This window comes from Bidens hawaiensis, unplaced genomic scaffold (assembly GCF_021521415.1).
Source record: "Bidens hawaiensis isolate Kalapana, Puna unplaced genomic scaffold, B.hawaiensis_p1.1 tig00021988_1, whole genome shotgun sequence".
Classification (NCBI taxonomy): Eukaryota; Viridiplantae; Streptophyta; class Magnoliopsida; order Asterales; family Asteraceae; genus Bidens; species Bidens hawaiensis.
The window spans coordinates 95968-116557 of record NW_027493402.1 but is presented as its reverse complement, the minus strand read 5'-3'; the positions used below and the strand labels follow the sequence as shown (position 1 = coordinate 116557).

The 20590-nt window shown below is 39.2% G+C and overlaps 1 protein-coding gene and 1 pseudogene across 2 annotated transcripts; one reads left to right on the top strand and one right to left on the bottom strand.

Annotated features, from left to right (window-relative positions):
• Positions 1–8130: 8130 nt before the first annotated feature.
• On the bottom strand, positions 8131–8874 carry LOC143564329 (uncharacterized). Its single transcript, XM_077051640.1, has one exon. The coding sequence runs from the start codon at positions 8872–8874 to the stop codon at positions 8131–8133; it is 744 nt and encodes a 247-aa protein (XP_076907755.1).
• A 1193-nt stretch (positions 8875–10067) lies between these two features.
• Positions 10068–13780, top strand: LOC143564318 (transmembrane 9 superfamily member 4-like; annotated as a pseudogene). Its single transcript, XR_013140848.1, has 8 exons — positions 10068–10172; positions 11511–11672; positions 11761–11801; positions 11878–12462; positions 12553–12687; positions 12776–12932; positions 13006–13490; positions 13561–13780. The product of XR_013140848.1 is annotated as a transmembrane 9 superfamily member 4-like (transcript).
• Positions 13781–20590: the final 6810 nt, after the last annotated feature.

Genomic DNA, 20590 nt, shown 5'->3' with positions numbered 1-20590 from the left:
TTACTATCACCTAAAGACTCCCACAACGGCCTGGAACCAGCAAATCTCCTCAATGGCTACTCATTCAACGGCTCGCATGATCTGAATTATTCTTTAACATGAGAAGCAAGACAGACAAAGGTTGTAAATGATCCGTTCTTTTGAAGGGCCAAAGAAGATAGAATTGAAGAAGCTACTGAACTCAAGAAGGCAATAACAAGGAAAGAAGCCGAAACATAAACCACGTTGAAGAAGTTATCAAGCTTTGGTCGAAATGGAGTCAGAAATGAATCCCCATCATTTATTAACAAAAGAAGGTCATCAATCCAATCAAGTTTCTTCTTTAAATCAACTGTCGCACCAAATGCCGCACCAACACCAGTAGCTAGAAAGCATAATAGAATCTGAAAATAACGTTTAATCAGTATAGCATTGTCATGGAATAAAACAAACTGGCAGTTTACGAGTAAAAACATACAAAACAAACTAACAAACAACTAGCTGCACAAACATTATTTGGTACGATAGCCTCATAGTTTTGGTCTTACACATAATACACTCTTCAGTTCTTTGAACATGCTAAAAGGTAGTCAATTCATTAACAAATTTGAGTTTGTTTGGTAACTTGAAATATTGTTTGTAGTATACTTGAAGATGGAGCGCTGGACCAGACAGCTGATAATTAGGAGTGGATATATTGAATGAATACTTTTAAAAGGATTCTTGTTTTACTCTTATTTTCTTGTGTTCATCAATGAATCTAGGGCCCGTTCATAATCTTCTCTAGATTGTTAGGTGATTCTTGTTTTGTAATATGAGTGTTCATTTGAGAGATTGGTTTGTAATTTTTTTCTTTATTTTTTGACTCATTGTAATCTCGATCATCCCTTTGGTGAAGATTTGGTTTAGGAATTAATCACATATTTGCAATTGAATCTGTAAGTTGTTCCAATTCCCGGTGGTCTTAGAGTTTGAGTTTAATTTAATTCGATACAGGTTTGTGACAGAACACATATATGATATATTCATCCTTGTGTACACCTTATCATACACAATATGATAATAATAAAGTTTTTTAAACTTTTAAACGATTTAGATTGTTATTCAGAAAGGCTAGCGGTACATTTTGTTGCCCGTTTGCCTTCTATTTTGATGTAAACACTACTCATTTAAATGAAATCTTTCATTTGTAAAAAAATAACAACAAAATAAAAGAAATTAACCTTGTCACCATAAAAGATGATCTTGGGGAGCATTTGCCTGTTATAAGACTTTTACCCGTGGCTAATTGATAGACTTCAAAGGTTACTTGAACACATGTGTATGCAAAACCTATCACTATAGCGGACATCATGTACCTGCAAATAATATATGATCATTCGAAAAAGCACGAGTTTATAATGAATTTATTTCTTTTATTAATTTGTAGAGAAAGAGAGTTACTGATAAGCATGGAAATCGTTGAACCCGAATTTGTATGTAAAAAGTTCCGTATAAATGGTTGGAGTAGTGTTGGATGCTAGAATGATGAGTGACGCTAAGAGACACAGCCATGTAACCACTCTTACACCTAACAAGACAATCGCAAATACTTGCACATTTCTAACGGGGGCGTGAGGAGAATGAGGCTTAGAGTCATTAAAAATTTGAACCTGACTATGATCATCAGCTTGGGGAGTGTCAGAAACCTGAATCTTTAGGGGCTCATCGGGTTGAGACCGAGGCTGCTGATCAGGTGATTCAGGTTGTCCCATATTGTTTGATATCAACAAGTGTAATGCCTGCTGTTTATATATGAAGGAACACTCATTGTCAATTACAATATTACTCTCATCTTCAAACTAGATTCCAAGATTAAAGGTCAAACTACATTATTAACTACGTTTTAGTATTTATTAAGATTGTAACCTCAGTTTGTTTGAAACAAGAAACTACAAGAAATTAATGATCATTGTTGGTTGTATTTGCTGGTGGTGTGCATTGACGTGCACATGCTTACCTCATTTTTAGCCTGCTAATGTTTGGTTGGCCCAAGTAAAATATTTTATTTATTTATTTGAACAACCAATTTTATTGAACGCCAAAGACTAGCAAGAAGCTAGAAAACCAAACACCAAAACACCCGCCCAAATGCACTATATCATACTTTTATATAATCGTCAAATTTAACATCTTTTTTTGTTAAACTTGAAGCATATACAAACACACAAACACGCTGAGATTGATCGAACAAGAAACTACAAGAAACTGAGGTTAAGATTGTAACCTCAGTTTGTTTGAAACAAGAAACTACAAGAAATTAATGATCATTGTTGGTTGTATTTGCTGGTGGTGTGCATTGACGTGCACATGCTTACCTCATTTTTAGCCTGCTAATGTTTGGTTGGCCCAAGTAAAATATTTTATTTATTTATTTGAACAACCAATTTTATTGAACGCCAAAGACTAGCAAGAAGCTAGAAAACCAAACACCAAAACACCCGCCCAAATGCACTATATCATACTTTTATATAATCGTCAAATTTAACATCTTTTTTTGTTAAACTTGAAGCATATACAAACACACAAACACGCTGAGATTGATCGAACGATCGACTCTTTTGTTTTTATTAAACTGAAAAACAAGATACGATTACAATAAAAATAAACTAAACATAGATGGCTTATATACTACCAACCTAGTCCTACTCAAACTCAAATAAGAAACATAATTATCTAAGCATTTAAAATTAAACAGATAATAATAAATGAACTTAGCTTCCAAGTAATTCGAACTAAACCTTGGACTTTATTAATCTTCTCCAACCACCCCTTTAGAGATTACCGAACCGCCCCCGTTTATTTCCGAACTAAACGTTTTGGCCCGTTAAGGTGGTATTGTTATAATTTTCACACTCTCTCTCAATACCAACCTTCTTCATTCCCATACTTGAATAAAACTTCAACATTTTGACTTCAGACAAACTCTTAGTCAACATATCGGCTACTTGTTCTTTCGTATCCACGTACGTTAAATCGATTTCACCGTTTAACACCTTTTCACATATGTAGTGATAATGCACTTCTATGTGATTGGTGCGTGCATGAAACACGGGATTTTCGGCCAATTGAATCACGGATTTATTATCACAAAACATCTTTACTTTATAGTCAACTTTCTGCCCAAGTTCACCAAGTAGTCGAACCAACCAAACTAACTCTTGAGCTGCCATTGTCGAGGCTCTATACTCCGCCTCGGTATTCGACAACGACACCGTTGGTTGTCGCTTACTACACCAAGACACCATGTTTTTAACAACGAAAAACACGAACCCGGTTGTCGACCTTCTTGTGTTTGGATTTCCCGCGTAATCCGCATCACAAAACCCATTTAACTCGGTACTCGACTCCCTTTTAAACTCCACTCCGAGCCCGATCGAATTTTTCACATACCTTAGAACACGATAAGCCGCATACAAGTGTGGACGACGAGGTTGTTGCATGAACTGACTTAAGACACCAACCGCGAACGCGATGTCCGGCCTCGTTAAAGTTAGGTAGATTAAACTACCTACAATCTGTCGGTATTCAGTCGGGTTTTCCAACTCCTTTCCATCTTCTTGATACAACCGAGAATTTTCATCCATGGGTGTTGTTGCCAATTTTGAATTTGGCATTATTCCAAACCTTTGCAACAACTCTAACATATACTTCTTTTGATGTAATACCAATCCAGTACTTGAGTATTCAATCTCCATACCCAAAAAATGACCCAATCTGCCCAGGTCCTTAATTTTAAAACGAGTACTAAGGTTAACTCGAAGCTGCTCGGTTTCTTCTTTCCAATTATCGGTTATAATCAAGTCATCTACATAGATAAAAAATATAGCAATATTCGGCCCGTCTTGCTTGACAAATAAACTCGCATCCGCAACGGTACTTCTATATCCGCAATGCTTGAGAAACTCTCCGATTTTACCGTACCACGCCCGCGGTGATTGCTTGAGCCCGTATAACGCCTTTTTCAATTTGCATACATAACCGAACACGACCTTCTCTTCAAAACCGATGGGTTGTTCCATATAAATTGTATGATTTAAATCACCATATAGGAATGCATTATTTACGTCCATTTGTTCTAGACTCCACCCAAGACTCGTCGTAAGTGCTAACAAAACCCGAACCGTGGTTAGCTTAGCAACGGGGCTAAATGTCTCATCATAATCGAGACCATATTCTTGTGAGAAACCCCGCGCAACTAACCGCGCCTTATACCGATCAATCGTCGCGTCCGCTTTCTTCTTGATCTTATATACCCACTTACACGTTACCGGTTTTACTCCATCCGGTCTTGGAACCAACTCCCACGTTTCGTTGCTTCCGAGTGCACTTATCTCAGCTTTCATAGCCTCTACCCACTCTGGCTTCTCACTCGCTTCAAAGTAGTCTTTTGGCTCTTTCACCTCTTCTTCAATGGTTACATAATGCGCGTACCGGGGGTTCGGTTTGTGGCTTCTGCCCGAACGTCTCACGGGCTGTTCCTCGGTTTCTTCGACCCTTGGTTCCTCATTAACAGAACACTCGGCTTCTGTTTGTTCAATTTCCACCAGCTCACTATTATCAAACTCATTAAGTTTGTTCATCGAGGACTCTGAATATGCCTTCAACTGATCTGTATCCGGTAATGCTTCTTTTCCCGGTGACTACCAAGAGGAATTCTCATCGAAGACGACATTCCGGGATACATAACATCTTCCGGTAGTTGGGTCGCAACAATTCCATCCTTTTCTCTCTTGGTCATACCCGACAAAGATACAACGCACGGCCTTCTTCTCTAACTTGTGTCGTAAGTGGTTCGGTATGAACACATAACAAACACATCCGAACACTTTTAAGTAACTTACATCGGGTTTGATATTCAGCAACAGTTCGTATGGTGACACCTGATCGAGTCCTTGTTGAGGCAAGCGATTGATTATATACTCAGCGGTTTTCATCGCTTCAGCCCAAAATCTTCCAGGTACGTTTTTACCGTGCGTCATACTTCCACACACTTCGGTTAGGTGTCCGTTTTTACGTTCCGAGATACCATTCTGTTGCGGTGTATTCGAACACGTTAACTGCCGACCAATATTACACGACCTTAGATACTCATTAAATTCCCGTGACGTGTACTCCCCGCCGTTATCTGACCGTAACATTCTTATTTTCAACCCGGTAACCCGTCCGCCTCCTGTTTAAACAGTTTGAATTTCACAAATGTCACACCCCCATCTTGGGCCTAGGAGTACGATCAACAGTTGGTACCACAATTGTAAATAAAACAGAGTTGTGTTAATTTAGCGGAAGACTTATAAACATGTGGATTAAAGTTGTAAATATTTACATATACAAAAGTCGGGATTATAAAAGGTTCCCGATTAAGTTTACTTGTTTTTACAAAACCACCATTTATATATATTAAGTTTATACAAAACAAATTCGAGCCATTGGATATTCATAGCACCTTGTCTCTCCAAGCGCTCTCGTTGTTCACCTGCAAAATGTAAATAAAATACGTCAGCAACGAATGCTGGTGAACACGCTGACGCTAAAACATTTTCTTTTACTTTATTACCCCTCGAGACTACGCCTGCCTCGGCCCATCGTGGCTTAGGAATAACAAAGTTAAATAACACAATTATAAAATCGAGCCTCTACACTAGGTTACCTCAGCAAACACCGCAGCGTTCGACTTAGTTAAGTACCCGTAAGTATACACATGGTCGTGCTTCCTATAGGAGAGCGTCCTACGACCAAGCGTGGTGCGATGCGCCCACCGCGTACTACCACATATGTAAGGATCCAGACACACATATACTGCAGCCTGAGAGCTAGGCTTATACTCTTATTTATAACGGTTTTAGGAACACATAGTTCCTTGTAAACAATTTTCATATAACATGTTTGACTCCTTTGAAAACAAGTTTATAAACGTTTGGGGACGTATTCACCTTTTCTCTTTGGGATCGGCTTCAACACCGTCCGAGGGTCTTTCCCTTGCTATCTCGCACCTATAGTACGAGTATAACCATTTGTTAGTCGGATATACAATCCGACTTAAGACCTTTAGTCTTATTTTATATCTCTACCTCGATGAACCTTTAGTTCATAATTTTCTTTTACTTGAAAACCTTTAGTTAAAAAGTAATTATAAATCTTTAGTTTATATATAAAACCCGACATTTCTTCTTCTCCAAGAAACGTATTCTTTTATTTTATTATTTAAGAATAACTATTATTGCTTAAATAATATTTTCATAACAAAGAATAATATATACTTACACACATATATATTATCAACTATTCAATCTTTTATTCTTTTCTTTGTTATGTTTATTTATCTTTTTATCTTGGTATCGAATATAACCTCAACTTTAGGCTTAAGCCTTTAATATAATCTTATATTATATACATTTGTCATTACACCTAACCTTTTTGGCGTTTAGAAACCCTAAGAACTTGAGCAGCACTCCAACGCCGCTTCACTTTCTCGATCAACTTGGACACACCTTTCTTTGGCACGCCTTTTGAGAACAAACACCTTCCTTGGTCGTATGTGGGTGGAGGGTAGCACGCACTTCGAGGTAACGTCGACACGGAAATCGATGGATTGGGCACGCTTATCGAGGAATTATGGCACGTTTATCGAGGTAGATCGAGGGTACAAATATCGAGGTGTAGAGAGATGTTAGAGAGGGAGTTGTGTGTGTGATTTTGATGTGAAATGTGAAGACCACGGACCTGCTAATTATAGACAAAATTTCGGAGCCCATCGGGATACGCGATGACCTCCTGGTCAGGCCCGTCGCGTATCGCGACGTAGGCCTTCTGCGTCACCACGTAGACCTGCCACGTGGCGACACGTTACAGGCGTTGTGCCGCATGGCAACACGTGGCGGCAGACGATGCCACCGTGTGCCACGTGTCACAACTTGTCAGACCACGTCATCGCGATACGCGATGACGTTGGTTCAGCAGCGATCGCGTATCGCTGTTGACCTCTTCCAGAAGCTTTGACCAAGCCCCATCGCGGTACGCGATGGGCCTGTCTTTTGTCCCGTCGCGTAGCGCGATAGGACAAGAAATCAAAATTTTTATTTTTAAACCTCAGGTTTGGAATTTGGCAAATTCAGTCCCTAGAGTTTGTAAAACTTAATATTTTGAACTCGAAATTTTCACGATGTTACAACAAACGCCTCAGCTTTCTCCTTCATGAAATCAACCCAAACTAACCGAGAATAATCATCTATAAAAGTGATCATGAACCCCGCTCCACCGAGGGACTTTTGTTTCACCGGGCCAAACACATCCGTGTGGACAAGGTCAAGAGGCTTAACTGTTTTCATCTTCGATCTTTCAAAAGGTTGTTGACTAGCCTTACCAAATTGGCAACCCGCACACACCGTTTCATTGGAAAAATTCATTTTGGGTAAGCCGTTCACTACCTCTCTTCTTGTCATTAACTCGAGTTTGTCATAACTGACATGCCCGAGTCGTTGATGCCATAGATCCGTGCTACTTTGGTTTCTTGTCTTCTCGACATAGGCTGATTCAACAGATAACACGTACACAGTATCTTTCTTTCGCCCCACCAACATTGGTTTCGACTTCGTCTCGAATTTATCAAACACCTACACCCTATTGGGCCCAAACAAAACATATTTCCCGGTCTCGGTTATTTGTGGTACCGAGATTAAATTCTTTTTCATCCCGGGTACAAGATATACATTATCGAGAGTTAACTCGTTTTGGCCATGTTTATAAGGAAAATTAACGTTACCGATGTTTGAGATCGAGTGTCTCGAGTTATCCGCAATTACAACTACCCGGCTTCCTTCGTACTTCTTCGGGTTGGATAACTTACTCTTATCTCCGGTAAGATGGTAGGAGCATCCCGAGTCAACAATCCACTCGTCAAGGCTGTTCAGTTGTTGTTCGGTGGTTACCGTAAGTGCTACCACATCTTCAACTTGAGCTACATGGGCCTCGACATCCCACGCTTGCTCGTTTTCAACCTCGGCATGATTTCCTTCTTCTTGTTGTTCTTCCCAACAATCTTTTGCCATATGACCTCTAACACCACACTTATGACACTTCCATGGAAAACGTTTGCTATTCTTATTTGTTTTCCTATCCCCGACCTTGTGTTCTTTTCCGTAACCCTTGTTTTCTCTCAGCCACCTTTCTTCCTTTGTCACCGTTTCGGTTTTGATACCGATTATACTTTTGTTTATGTTTACCCTTTTTGACATAAAGCGCCTCGGCATCGTTCTTGACCAAAACCCCGGTGACCTGTTTTACTAGTGCCTCTTGACCCGCTAACAGGTATTCAAATTCGGTTAAAGTAGGCTGGGTTGGCCAACCTTGGATTGCGGTAACGAAGGTCCTGTACTCCGGTTTCAAACCATGGACGATGATTCGTTTCATCCAAGGTTCTCCGATTCTAGACTGTGGGTCCAACTCACCAATCTCCTTGCACAAAGTCTTCACTTTTCTGAAAAACTGTGGAATTGAATGTTCACCTTGAGACAATGACATCAGCTCGCTTTCTAACAATTGAAGCCGGGTGTCATTCTTCTTAGAAAAAAGATTCACCAATGTATCCCACGCAACTTTAGGAGACTCGGTTTCTTGGAAATATTCCAACATCTCTTCTTCTACTGTCGTCTTCAAGATATACATTGCTCGGCCCGCCTTAACATTCCACTTGTGCACCGCTCCATTCGTATCGATCCTGGGCAACTCCGTATCAGGCTCGTTTGTGACTCCCCATAAATCTTGCCCTTGCAAGTACGACTTCACACACGTAGCCCAGGTCGTATAGTTAGATTGGTTGAGTTTCCTAATCCCACTTGCAATATGAGAATCTGCCATCTTCGGAATTAATTGGGTTTTTGTTGCTGTGCAATCTTCAAACGAACCGCCTGGTATGTTAGTCACGATTTCCAATTAGGGTTCAATTGGATTCTTCTTTTCTTCAATTGAACTCTGCTCTGGCCCCTTGATCGTAAGTATGCTCTGATGCCAATTGTTAAACTGGAAGCATACACAAACACATAAACACGCTGAGATTGATCGGCGATTGACTCTTTTGTTTTTATTAAACTGAAAAACAAGATACGATTACTATAAAAATAAACTAAACATAGATGGCTTATATACTACCCAGCAACCTAGTCCTACTCAAACTCAAATAAGAAACAGAATTATCTAAACATTTAAAATTAAACAGATAATAATAAACGAACTTAGCCTCCAAGTAATTCGAACTAAACCTTGGACTTTATTAATCTCCTCCAACCACCCCTTTAGAGATTACCGAACCACCCTAGTTTATTTCCGTACTAACCGTTTTGCCCGTTAAGGTGGTATTGTTATAATTTTCACATTTTTTTCTTATTATCATATCATTTATAGAAAATTCTTAAATTAACGTATGTTATTAAACAGAAACACTTTTACCAAACTTGTCATGAATTATCTTATATAATATCCTTTTATGTTCATTTGAAAAATGTTAATAAGTGTTTGCAAATATATATATATATATATATATATATATATATATATATAAATTAATAACTGATACTGAAAATATCTATTTGACCGGTCAATGTCGACAAAGTGTGTATTTAACCAACCAATTCACTATATGTCAACCCTATATCGACTTGATCACATTTTAATCATTACTTGATGGGATTTTTAACCAACCTACATCTGGTACTTTTCCAAAAATATCATCGGAAGCCAAAAGAATCTCGTCAGATCCATAAAAATTTTGTCAGAAACCAAAATAAATCTTGTCGAAAGCCAAAGTAAATTTCGTAGGATGCCAAAATAAATCTCGTTGGAAACCAAATCACATATTATCAAATGACTCATATAAGATGCCTTAATATAGATGAAAACGTGTAAACAATTTGAGAAAACTTATAGCCTTAAGTTACATGTCAAGCATAAGTCAAAGGACCATTTTGTAACTTATTAAAGTTAGTTAACCACCGAGCACACAACTCAACTTAAACAGTTCAAAGTCGAAGTCAAAGTCTCCTCCAGTGACCAGTTCCAAGTAAACACCATTTATGGTTCGAAACTTTCAATCAGTGAAGACCAGTTTCATCAGGTCAACACAAAAGGTTCTATCTCTCTAGTTCACTGATCTTTCAATTGTACGTTGTTCAAATTTACTTGATCATTGTAGCTGTGTTATTCGATTATCTCAACTGTGCTAACATGTTAGTTTCATCACTTTTAAACTGTTTATATCTAGACGCTATGATTCAGCTTGATTTTTGAAATATACTTGCAATTGTTAGATTCATTTATCGAGTTCTTAGTTGAACTCAGTAGAACAAGTGGTTGACTTTAGCCTCTTGTGATAGCAATCCCGTATGATAGGATTAACAAACACGAGGATTTAACATTGTTCGGTCTAAAATTTCACTAGTTACATGAATTAATGATCATAGTTATTAATTTATTAGCCTCAACTTTAGTTAGGGGTGTTCAACGAATCAAATAACGAATTCTCGAATTAGCCGAATCGATTTTTTTGAATTTTTATATTTTATACCTGAATTCATATCCGATTTAGATTTTTTTTTTCGATTCGGATCCGAATTCGAATTTTATGCCCAGTTTAAAATTTGATTCAAATCATAATTGAAACTCGAATCTGAATAAATTCGATTTAATTCAAATTCACTTTAAATAATAAACTATGTTACTGATCTACAAACTTAAGAAACAATCAATATTAAAAAAAAGAAGAAGAAGAAGCAAATTCGGGACTGGTACTGGTACCGGTACCGAAATCGGTACCGATTTGGTACCGAATCGGTACCAAAGTTTTGAGTTTCGGTATCGGTACCGGTACCGGTACCGTATTTCCCGATTTTTTTACCTTCAATACTGGTAGGGTACCGAACCAAAGATTTCGGTACCGGTACCAAAAATTTGCGATTTTTGGGGACCGGGACCGGTTGGTACCGATCTCATCCCTATGCGTGTGTGTATATACATATTAATATTTATATAGGGGAAAATTAACGTACAAATGAAATTAACGTGCTAATTGTGAGAATCAAGTAGAGTAATTATATATAAGTAGAGTAATTATGTAATTACATCATAGAGTAATTATATAATTACTCTACTTGATTCTCACAGTTTACACGTTAATTTCATTTGTACGTTAACTTTCCCCTATATATATATATGTATTATGAATTCAAATTTCGAATCACATCAAATTGAAAATCATATATTCATATTCGCTTCAAATTCGATTACTGAACTCAAATTTGTATCAAATTTTTGAAAACCGATTTTCAACCTTGACATGCGAATTCGAATAGAGTCGAATTTCAAAATTTTCGAATCTGAGTTGAATTCCGAACACCCCTTGCTTTGGTAGATCATAGTTACTCATATATTCTCAGTGAGATATTACTGGGTACATCTGTTTATTTGTTAGTTGCTTATATACTCTCACTTGTTTTTCTCAGTATAATAAGATTGATGGGATTACCTAAAATGCTATTTATTATTGCTCTTCATTTGATCTGCTTTGGAAGTCAAGCAGAATCAGATGCCTCTAATAATCGATTTAGTAAAGGAGATATAGTCCCCTTCTATGCCGATAGAATTGGTCCATACCGTAATTCCCTGTGAGTTTCAGTTCTCCAAATATATATTTAATATGTAGAAGGTATCATGTGTCTACAGGTTATACAAATATGCTTATTTTGTGTGCAGGGAAACATATTCTTATTATGATCTTCCCTATTGCTCTGCAGGTAATTCTTTTTTGAGATATATTTATCTTTCTTTGGTATTTTGTTAAGTTTGCACTAATTGTTTATTGGATAACAGATACTGTGGAAGAAGAAAACCTTAATCTAGGTGAAATGTTGAACGGGGATCGGCTTGTTTCAACTCCATACAAGATTGAATTCCTTGTGGATAAAGATTATGAAGTGTTATGCAACAAGACACTGAGCAAAAGAGACTTTCTAAGTTTATAAGTGCAATCGCGAAGGATTACTTTATGCAGTTGTATTTTGATGACTTGCCTGTATGGGCTTTCATTGGATGGATGCGAAACAACTATAAAAATGAAGCAATCGATAGCGTACCTATCGTTTACACACATTTTGATTTTGAAGTTTTCTACAATAAGGACCGTGTTAAAGAGGTCGTTCATCGAGCAGATACTCAATCCTTGGCATTCATGACAGAGGACAAAGAAGTTAATGTCAGCTTCACATATTCTGTTAGGTGGAAGAAGACAGATCAGACTTTTGAAAACAGAATGGAGAAATACATCGATTCTTCAATTTTACCACACCAGTTACCGGTTCATCATCACTCGCTTACATTCTCTTCAATCACGCTCATCATTCTGACAATTTTTCTAGTGACGTTTTATGTGCGAGTCCTTCGCAAAGACATTTCCAAGTATAATTACTATAAACCTAACACAATTATATCCTTTACCAATATGTTAATCTCATTCTAAATTTCCTATTTTGCATGAAAATATAAAAGCTACGCACGTGACGTGGAAGCTGAAAATCATGAAGAGACCGGTTGGAAGAACATCCATGGTGATGTATTTAGATTCCCAAAACACAAGTCTTTATTTGCTGCTGCGCTTGGTTCTGGCACTCACTTGCTTGTACTGTAGGCGTTTTAACCTTTACTTAATATTCTGTGCAATCATCAGAAATTAATCTTGTAAGTTGTAACCTTCATTTTATTACATTTGCAGCATCATATCGATTCTTTTTCTCGGCCTCCTAGGTTTCTTTCCACCCTATGCTCGAGGAGTATTCTGGAATGCACTTGTTATTGTATATGCAGTTGCATCTGTAGTCTCGGGATATACATCTGTTTCTCTCTATTATCAACTTGAAGGAATCCATTGGGTATGTGAACTTATCATACATATAATCTGTTAACCTTTATTCAATTAATAAGCTTAGTTTATTTGTTTGACAGATGAAGAACCTAATGCTGACCGGAGGGCTATTTTTTATGCCCCTCTTTCTTACATTTACTTTCCTAAATAGTGTTGCTGTCGTTTACGGAACAACTGCTGCATTGCCGTTAAGAGGAATAGTAATATTAACGGTTTTGTCGGTATTTTTAGCATCACCATTGCTTCTTTTAGGAGGGTTTATTGGGAAAAACCGAGCAACTGATTTCCAAGCTCCGTGTAGAACCGCCAAGTGTCCTAAAGAGGTTCCTCGGCTCCGTTGGTATAGGGGCGTTGTTCCTCAGATGGCTTTAGCTGGTATTCTGCCTTTCAGTGTTATATATATTCAGCTTTACTACATATTTACAAGTGTCTGGGGCTTTCGCGTGTACGCACTTTACAGTATTGTGTTTGTAGTCTTCATTCTGCTTTTGATCATGACTGCTTTAGTGTCGGTTGCACTGACATACTTCCAATTGGCTGCTGAAGATCATGAGTGGTGGTGGAGGTACGTTTTTTAGTTTTTGTGATTATCGTATCCAATGCCTGAGCTAATAAGAGTTGTTTATTTGACACAGGTCATTTTTCTGTGGCGGGTCAACAGGATTTTTTATATACGGTTATTGCATCTATTATTTTATCCAGAGATCAGATATGAGTGGTTTCATGCAAACCTCATTTTTCTTTGGGTACATGGCTTGTGTCAGTTATGGCATATTTCTACTAATTGGAAGTGTGGGTTTCCATGCCTCGTTGCTCTTTGTTCGTTACCTCTATGCAGCTATAAAATGCGACTAGCCGGTTTGTTCTGATATACTGTTTATTTTGCTGTCTTTGGGTTTTATTAATACATCAGGCCAGGTATATCGAAGATCACCAAAACATGGTCGGAAGGAAGAAACATGGAAGCACTTGACAATGTATTCGATTAATACATATATACATACGTAACATACCTATAAATGTGTATTCTTTTAGCACAGTTGTTACAAGAACAAAATCAAACATGGTATACATTTGTTGGATTCTAACGTATGGACATAAATGTTTGTTCTCGTCCCATCCTTCGCAGACCTACCATGCATATTTCATGGGATTTTTACTGTGTATGTTCATTAATTTGTTATTCTAGAAATATTTTGAGAAAGTACAACTTTTTATTTACTTCTTACTTGTTAATTTACATGTATAAGTTTTATGTCAAATTGCTCTTTTTATCAGTTTTATTGTAGTTTCTTAAGGTTATATATAATTTTTATAATTTATTTAATTTTTATTGTTTATGTTTAAAGTTTTCATTTATGTTTTATTATTAGCCCAAGTCAATTTGGGTTTTCATTGAGTTTTTGTCCATGTTCATAATCATAGATTGAGTGTGTTCTTCGGTGTTATTGATCAAATTCTACTTAATTCTATAACAGTTGGTATAAGAGCTTCAGCGCAGTTTGCTCAAAGATACCTCTACGTCTTGTTCTATTTAATTTGCAACAATCATGTATAAGTTTAACAGAAGAACGATTTAAGTTTATGGTGTGTCAAGATGAGAGCATTTTGGTGCCTATGGGGCCTTTTGATGTGTTATTGGATGAAGAGAATATGCCTCAGGGCTTAACTGAAAGAGAAGTGTGACATTCTTGAAAAGGAACACATGTCATCATCTTGAGTCTTGGTGATAAAGTGCTTTGAGAAATCTGAAAGGAACAGGCGACTGTCGGAGTTCAGCTCATTTGGAGAGCCTGTAGATGACTAAGTCCCTTGCTAATTACATGTACCTCAAGAAACATTTCTATACGTTTCAAATGTCATTAGGTTAGTCTCTAGAGGACCATAATGATGAGTTCAATACATTGAACCCGTATTAAAGAACATTGTGATCGTATTATATAGAGAATATCAAGCCATAATCTTTCTCTCACCGATCGCTACCATCATCATATGAGTTATTTGTTGATACATTGATGTATGGTAGAGAAACCTTGTCAATGGAATGAAGAAGAGGGGTGAATTAAGAGATGAAGGGGCTAATGGCCTTTTTAAAAGGGTAAGAATGAACAAAGATCATTCAAGAAGAAGGGTGAACAAAGATATGTTTCATATGTAACTCTTGTGATCAAGCGGGATTGCCCTGAATTGAAAAAGAAGAAGCGTGAAGGAAGGAGCTCCAAGGGGCAAAAGAGTCATCGTGCACAACATGAAGAATTCGATGGCTATGAGAGTGCAGATGTATATGTTGTGACAAGATCAGGAAGTATAAGATGAATGGACTCTGGATGTTGCTGTCATTTGACTCCTCTTAAGAAAAGGAACTCTACGTACGATTGGGTGATAATAAACCCTCCAATATTCAAGGATTTGATACTATTTCATTCCAAGCTAGAGAATGGTACCAATATTGTTCTTGCAAATATAAGGTACACTCATGATTTGAAAAGGAATATCCTCTATTGGTACTTTTGAGGGTATGGGATATCATATTAGCTTGAAAGATGGAAAAGTTAAAGTGATCATAAAAGGGGTCTATGTTCATGATATGTGGTTTATGAAGTGGCAGTAGTATATACCTTTTAAATGGTGAAGTTACTCCTAGTGGCATTTCTGTAGTTGCAAAAACAGTGATTAATGGCTTTATTGTATTGTTGTGTCATAATATAGGTCACATGAGTGCACAAAGTTTTACTAAACTAAACAAATAACAAATGTTTCGTTATCTCAAAACCTGTGAAGTATGTTTTTGTGAAAATTGCGTACTACGGAAGACCAAAAGGGCTAGATTCAAGAAAGGGATACATAGAACAAAGGTAATCTTGGACTATGTGCGTGCTAATATTTGGATCGTATAAAGACTGGTTCATTTGGTGGAGCTAGGTATTTTCTTTCTTTAATCAATTATTTTTTAAGAAGGGTTTGGGTATTTGTTCTTAAACATAAAGATGAAACCTTTATAGATTTAAAGAATGGAAGGTCTTGATGGAGACCCAAACTAAAAGAAAATTAAAGAAACTTAGAAAAAATAATGCATTAGAATTCTACAACGGTTGGTGTCATCAATTTTGCAAAAACCATGGTGTAGCTAGACATTTAATTGTTGTGGGCACTTCACAACAAAATGGTCTTGTGGAAAGGATGAATAGAACATTGTTAAACAAAATGAGATGTATGTTGACTAGTTCAGATGAGCTTTGTCAATAATAGCTTATTTACTTAACAGGTTACAATCATCTTAAATTGATTACACGATAGAATTCGAATAACAAAAATAATAAACTAGAATTTGTTTACGAACGTTAAATACACACCAATAGAAACACACACCGTCTAATTGGCTTTTTCATAGTTTATATAGGATATGAATCTGTGTATTTGATATTTGGAACGATGTGATGGTTCAATGATAACCACCTTCCCTTTTGTAACTCCCTAACGTTGTTCCAATCCTATATTGTAGGTGTAGGGTGCGTCAAACCAGGTACGACCCTTTATATATTACATTATGTATAATGTTTATTATATTATTATTATTGTCTACTAATTAGGCCCATTGGGCTGGGGGTTTGTGGAGGTAACCCCTAACCGGGTCTGGCCCAATAAAGGTTAGGGTTCATGATGGTAGCCATGGAGTCCCTTTATAAGGAGCCTTTATCATTCATTGAAAGGACCTTCTCTTGGACCCTTGGCTCCCACATATTTTTGTGTCTGTAAACAAGAGTTCATTCTCTTAGCAGTCACCTCCACACCCCCACTTTTCTATGGCAGATCTGAGCAACCGGAGAAGGAGATCAAGGCGGTGGTTCGTTCATCTTGAAGATCGGGGAACTTGGACATGGATCCGACCCGGATACATTTCATGTTTCTTCATATATGGACTTAAACAAACATAGACACACATGTGCTTTGCTTATAACCAGCCATAACAATTGTTTTGACCCAAGCTAAAATACATAATAGTATTATCTTGACCCATTAATAGTAAAATTGAAACAACTTGGTCTTGTAGGCCCAATACTCATGGTTTAACGAACTAGATTATGGTCCAATAATTATTACAAAGCGGACAAGCAATTTGAAGATAAGCAACAAACTGATGATATCTTAATAAAGCATGCATTGTGATGAGGTATGTACCCGCCTCAACAACGAACGAGGCGGGTCAACCCACAAAGATACAGACAAGAGACTTGAAATCAAGATATTATGAAGGCACAAAGCCAAAACCTATGCGCATGGCGCATATCACAGATGCTCACGCATCACATATGCTCAGGCATCACATATGCTCAGGCACCACAGATGCTCACGCATCACATATGCTCACGCATATCACATATGCGCGTGGCGCATCCGCGCGCGGCGCATATCACATGCTTGTGCATATCACATCTGCGCATGAAACATCTGCGCGTGAGAATAAAGAGAAGACCTCGCGCATCCTCAGGATAGGCGCATATCATACATGCACATAATCAACCTCGCCCTTATCCAAATCAGGATTAGGGCAACCTTGATTGTGCACGTCAGACAACCTTCCAGAAGGTATCTTTTTAAGGAATAAGAATATGCTGATGTTGACAGCTGCCAAATGAAAGGTGGACAACTCAGCATAACTCATGTGCTACCACGTGATTATAACCAATGAGAAAGCACCAGGTGTCCCAGAGGACACGTGGCGCAGAGCAATTGGAGGAGGCCAACAAGGCTGAGCCCAATCAGTGGAAACCCTAGCACTATAAATACAGCATCAACTCCACAAGGAGAGACATTCAATCACATCCAATCACAGAGTATTCAGCTATTAAGCAATATTCTCCAGATTTCCTTACTCTCATATTATTATCTTCTCCCACAAATACTTATTCTCACACCGGAGGGTTACCCTAAAGAGGACCCTTCTGTCCCTTTCTGAGGGGTAAGTTGACGGTGCTGTTCATTTTGTAGGTGGAAGAACACAGATCCAAGAAAGCCATCGGTGAAATAGTATAATCACACCCGAGGAAAGTAGATCGTCTACCAGTGAGTCGATACACGTTTCTTCATTGGCGCCATCCACTGTTACAACGGCAACAAGATCTTCATCAGATCTATAAAAAAAAAATTTCACCATGGTTTCTGGCGTTCGTAACGTTGATCAAGTTCTGGAGGATATTGAACGTGAGGATGTTAATGAGGGACAACAGTTTCTGAGGGTGCCGCGTGATTCTACGCGCACCATCAGTAACCGTCCCTTCATCACAACTCCTCATGGCCAGACTGAAACTCCTCCAGACGATCTCACGTTACAAAATCTTGCCGGCGCGAAACAAAAAGGACCAATGGGTCCGGAAGATGAAACAAAATGACCCTAAAGAATGGCTCATAAACGCGCAGCGGCGTCTAATGGACAAGTACAATGAGATGGTCAAACAGAAAAAGCTAGCCGACTTAACACAAAGGCAAGCGTTTGATAAGCAAACTGTTCATGGAACAAAAAGGGCGCGCGCGCCGGAAGAAGGACATTCTATTCACACTGCACACACTGAGTTTAGTGATGAAGAAGTGCACAGCATGAGGAAGACGCGAGATACTCATGCAGGAGGCTCACAGCTCCGCGCGCCCGTGAACATGGTGCCTGGAGCCAGAGCCGATCTGGATCTGCACATACCGTACAGCCCACCAGTTAGAGGGCAAGTGGACGTAACCACACCGTACAGACCAGCCATCTTGGTGAAACATTCAAAGTTCACTGAGCGCATCGCGAAGGCTCCCATCCAGCACAAAACCAAGATGCCAAGTGGTTTGGGCAAGTATGACGGCACAACAGATCCAGACGATTTCTTGCAAGGTTTTTACAACACGGGAAACCTAGAGAGCTGGACGATGCCAACATGGTGTCACATGTTTGCTCGATGCCTCACGGGCGCGGCGCGTGTCTGGTTCGAGAGCTTGCCAACTGGGCAAATCGATGGGTTCGAGGAACTATTGGAAAAGTTCCAAGCCCACTTCGTACAGCAGCGCAGACACACTCGCGATCCTGATGACATCATGCACTGCGTGCGCAGGAATGATGAAACGATTGAAGACTACATAACACGTTTCAATCAGGAGTCTCTGGCAATCGGAGGTATAACTGAGCAACTCCTGCGCGTGGCCTTTATACAAGGCGCGCCCAGTGATCAACTCCGCCGAGCTCTCGTAAGCAGAGATGGCATGCCCACCACTTGGGCCAAACTAATGGAAGCATCGCGAGTCTTCGCGAGAAATGAAAAACAAATTGCCCAAGATAGGGCAAGAGAAAGAGCGCATCAAACTGAGTCACCGCGCAGCAAAGAAAAAAGGGGCAAACAGAACTCTGTATGGTCCAGGTTGCAACCAACCAGTTTTTCTTCCGCAGAAAAGCAAGCGCAACCAAGCTCACCCCAGCCCCAAAAAGATGTTCGTAATCGCGGGGAGGGTGACAAGAGGGAAGGCGGCAGAGATCCTAGCAAACCTCTGCCAAGAATATGGACTCCCCTCACTAAAACGCCTTCACAGGTGTTAAGCACTGAGAATGTCCAGTTCAAAAGCCCCAAGCCATTACACTACAAGGGACCATCAGAGAGTGGCAAGTACTGTGAGTTTCACAAGTCCACAGGACACAACACTGACGCATGCCACCACTTGAAGGATGCAATTGAAAAGGATGTGAAATCAGGCAAGCTGGCTCACCTGGTGAAAAACTCAAGACCAGAAAATGAACAATCAGGAGCCTCAGGCAGCAAAAAGTACAAAAGAATATGTGTAGCCGAGGGAGGAAGGCAAGGGCAAATATCAAGAAAGAGAAGCGCGCAAATCCAAGGAGATTGGCGCGAGCAACAAGTCATCTTCCCGAGAATCAGGGGAGGCCCTTCCATCAGCAGTCCTCTTGTCATCACTACACACATTGCTCATTACGAAGTGTCAAAACTCCTGGTGGACACTGGCAGCGAATCAGACATAATGTATGAGCAATGTTTCAGGAAACTGGATCCGGCAGACCAAGCAAGGCTTGAAATTGTGAATGCACCGATCTCTGGTGTTTCCAATGAAATCATTCATCCCCTAGGTCAAATACAATTTGAACTAACCATGGGGGATGAGAAACACAAGCGAGCCGAAGTTGTCAACTTCTTGGTCTTGCCCACCACTTCTTGCCACAATATGATCTTGGGTAGGGGAACGATTGCCCAATTCAACGCCATACCGTCGCCAGCGCATGGCGCATTGGGGTTCCCAACACCAACAGGTGTAACTTTTGTATACAGAGATCATTTGTGTGCAGTGACAAGTACTCCGCGGGAGGGGAGAATGAAACTTCCAATGGCAGACAACGCGCCAGAGGAATGGATTCTCAACCCGAAATTCCCGGAGAAAAAAATCACAATTGGCGCTACGATATCAGACGACACAAGGTTGAGAATGAAAAAGTTGCTCACAGCCTATATGTCGGTCTTCGCGTGGCAACACTCTGATATGACTGGGGTTCCGCGAGACCTGGCGCAACATTCTCTCAACACGTTCAAGTCTATAGAGCCAATTGCTCAAAAGAAGAGAGTTATGGGGGATGAGAAGGCGAGGGCCATGAATGAGCAGGTTGAGGATCTATTGCGCGCAAACATC

Excerpts from the sequence above, each read along its gene's own strand:
- LOC143564329 (XM_077051640.1), bottom strand. The coding sequence starts at position 8,874 with ATGGCAGATTCTCATATTGCAAGTGGGATTAGGAAACTCAACCAATCT.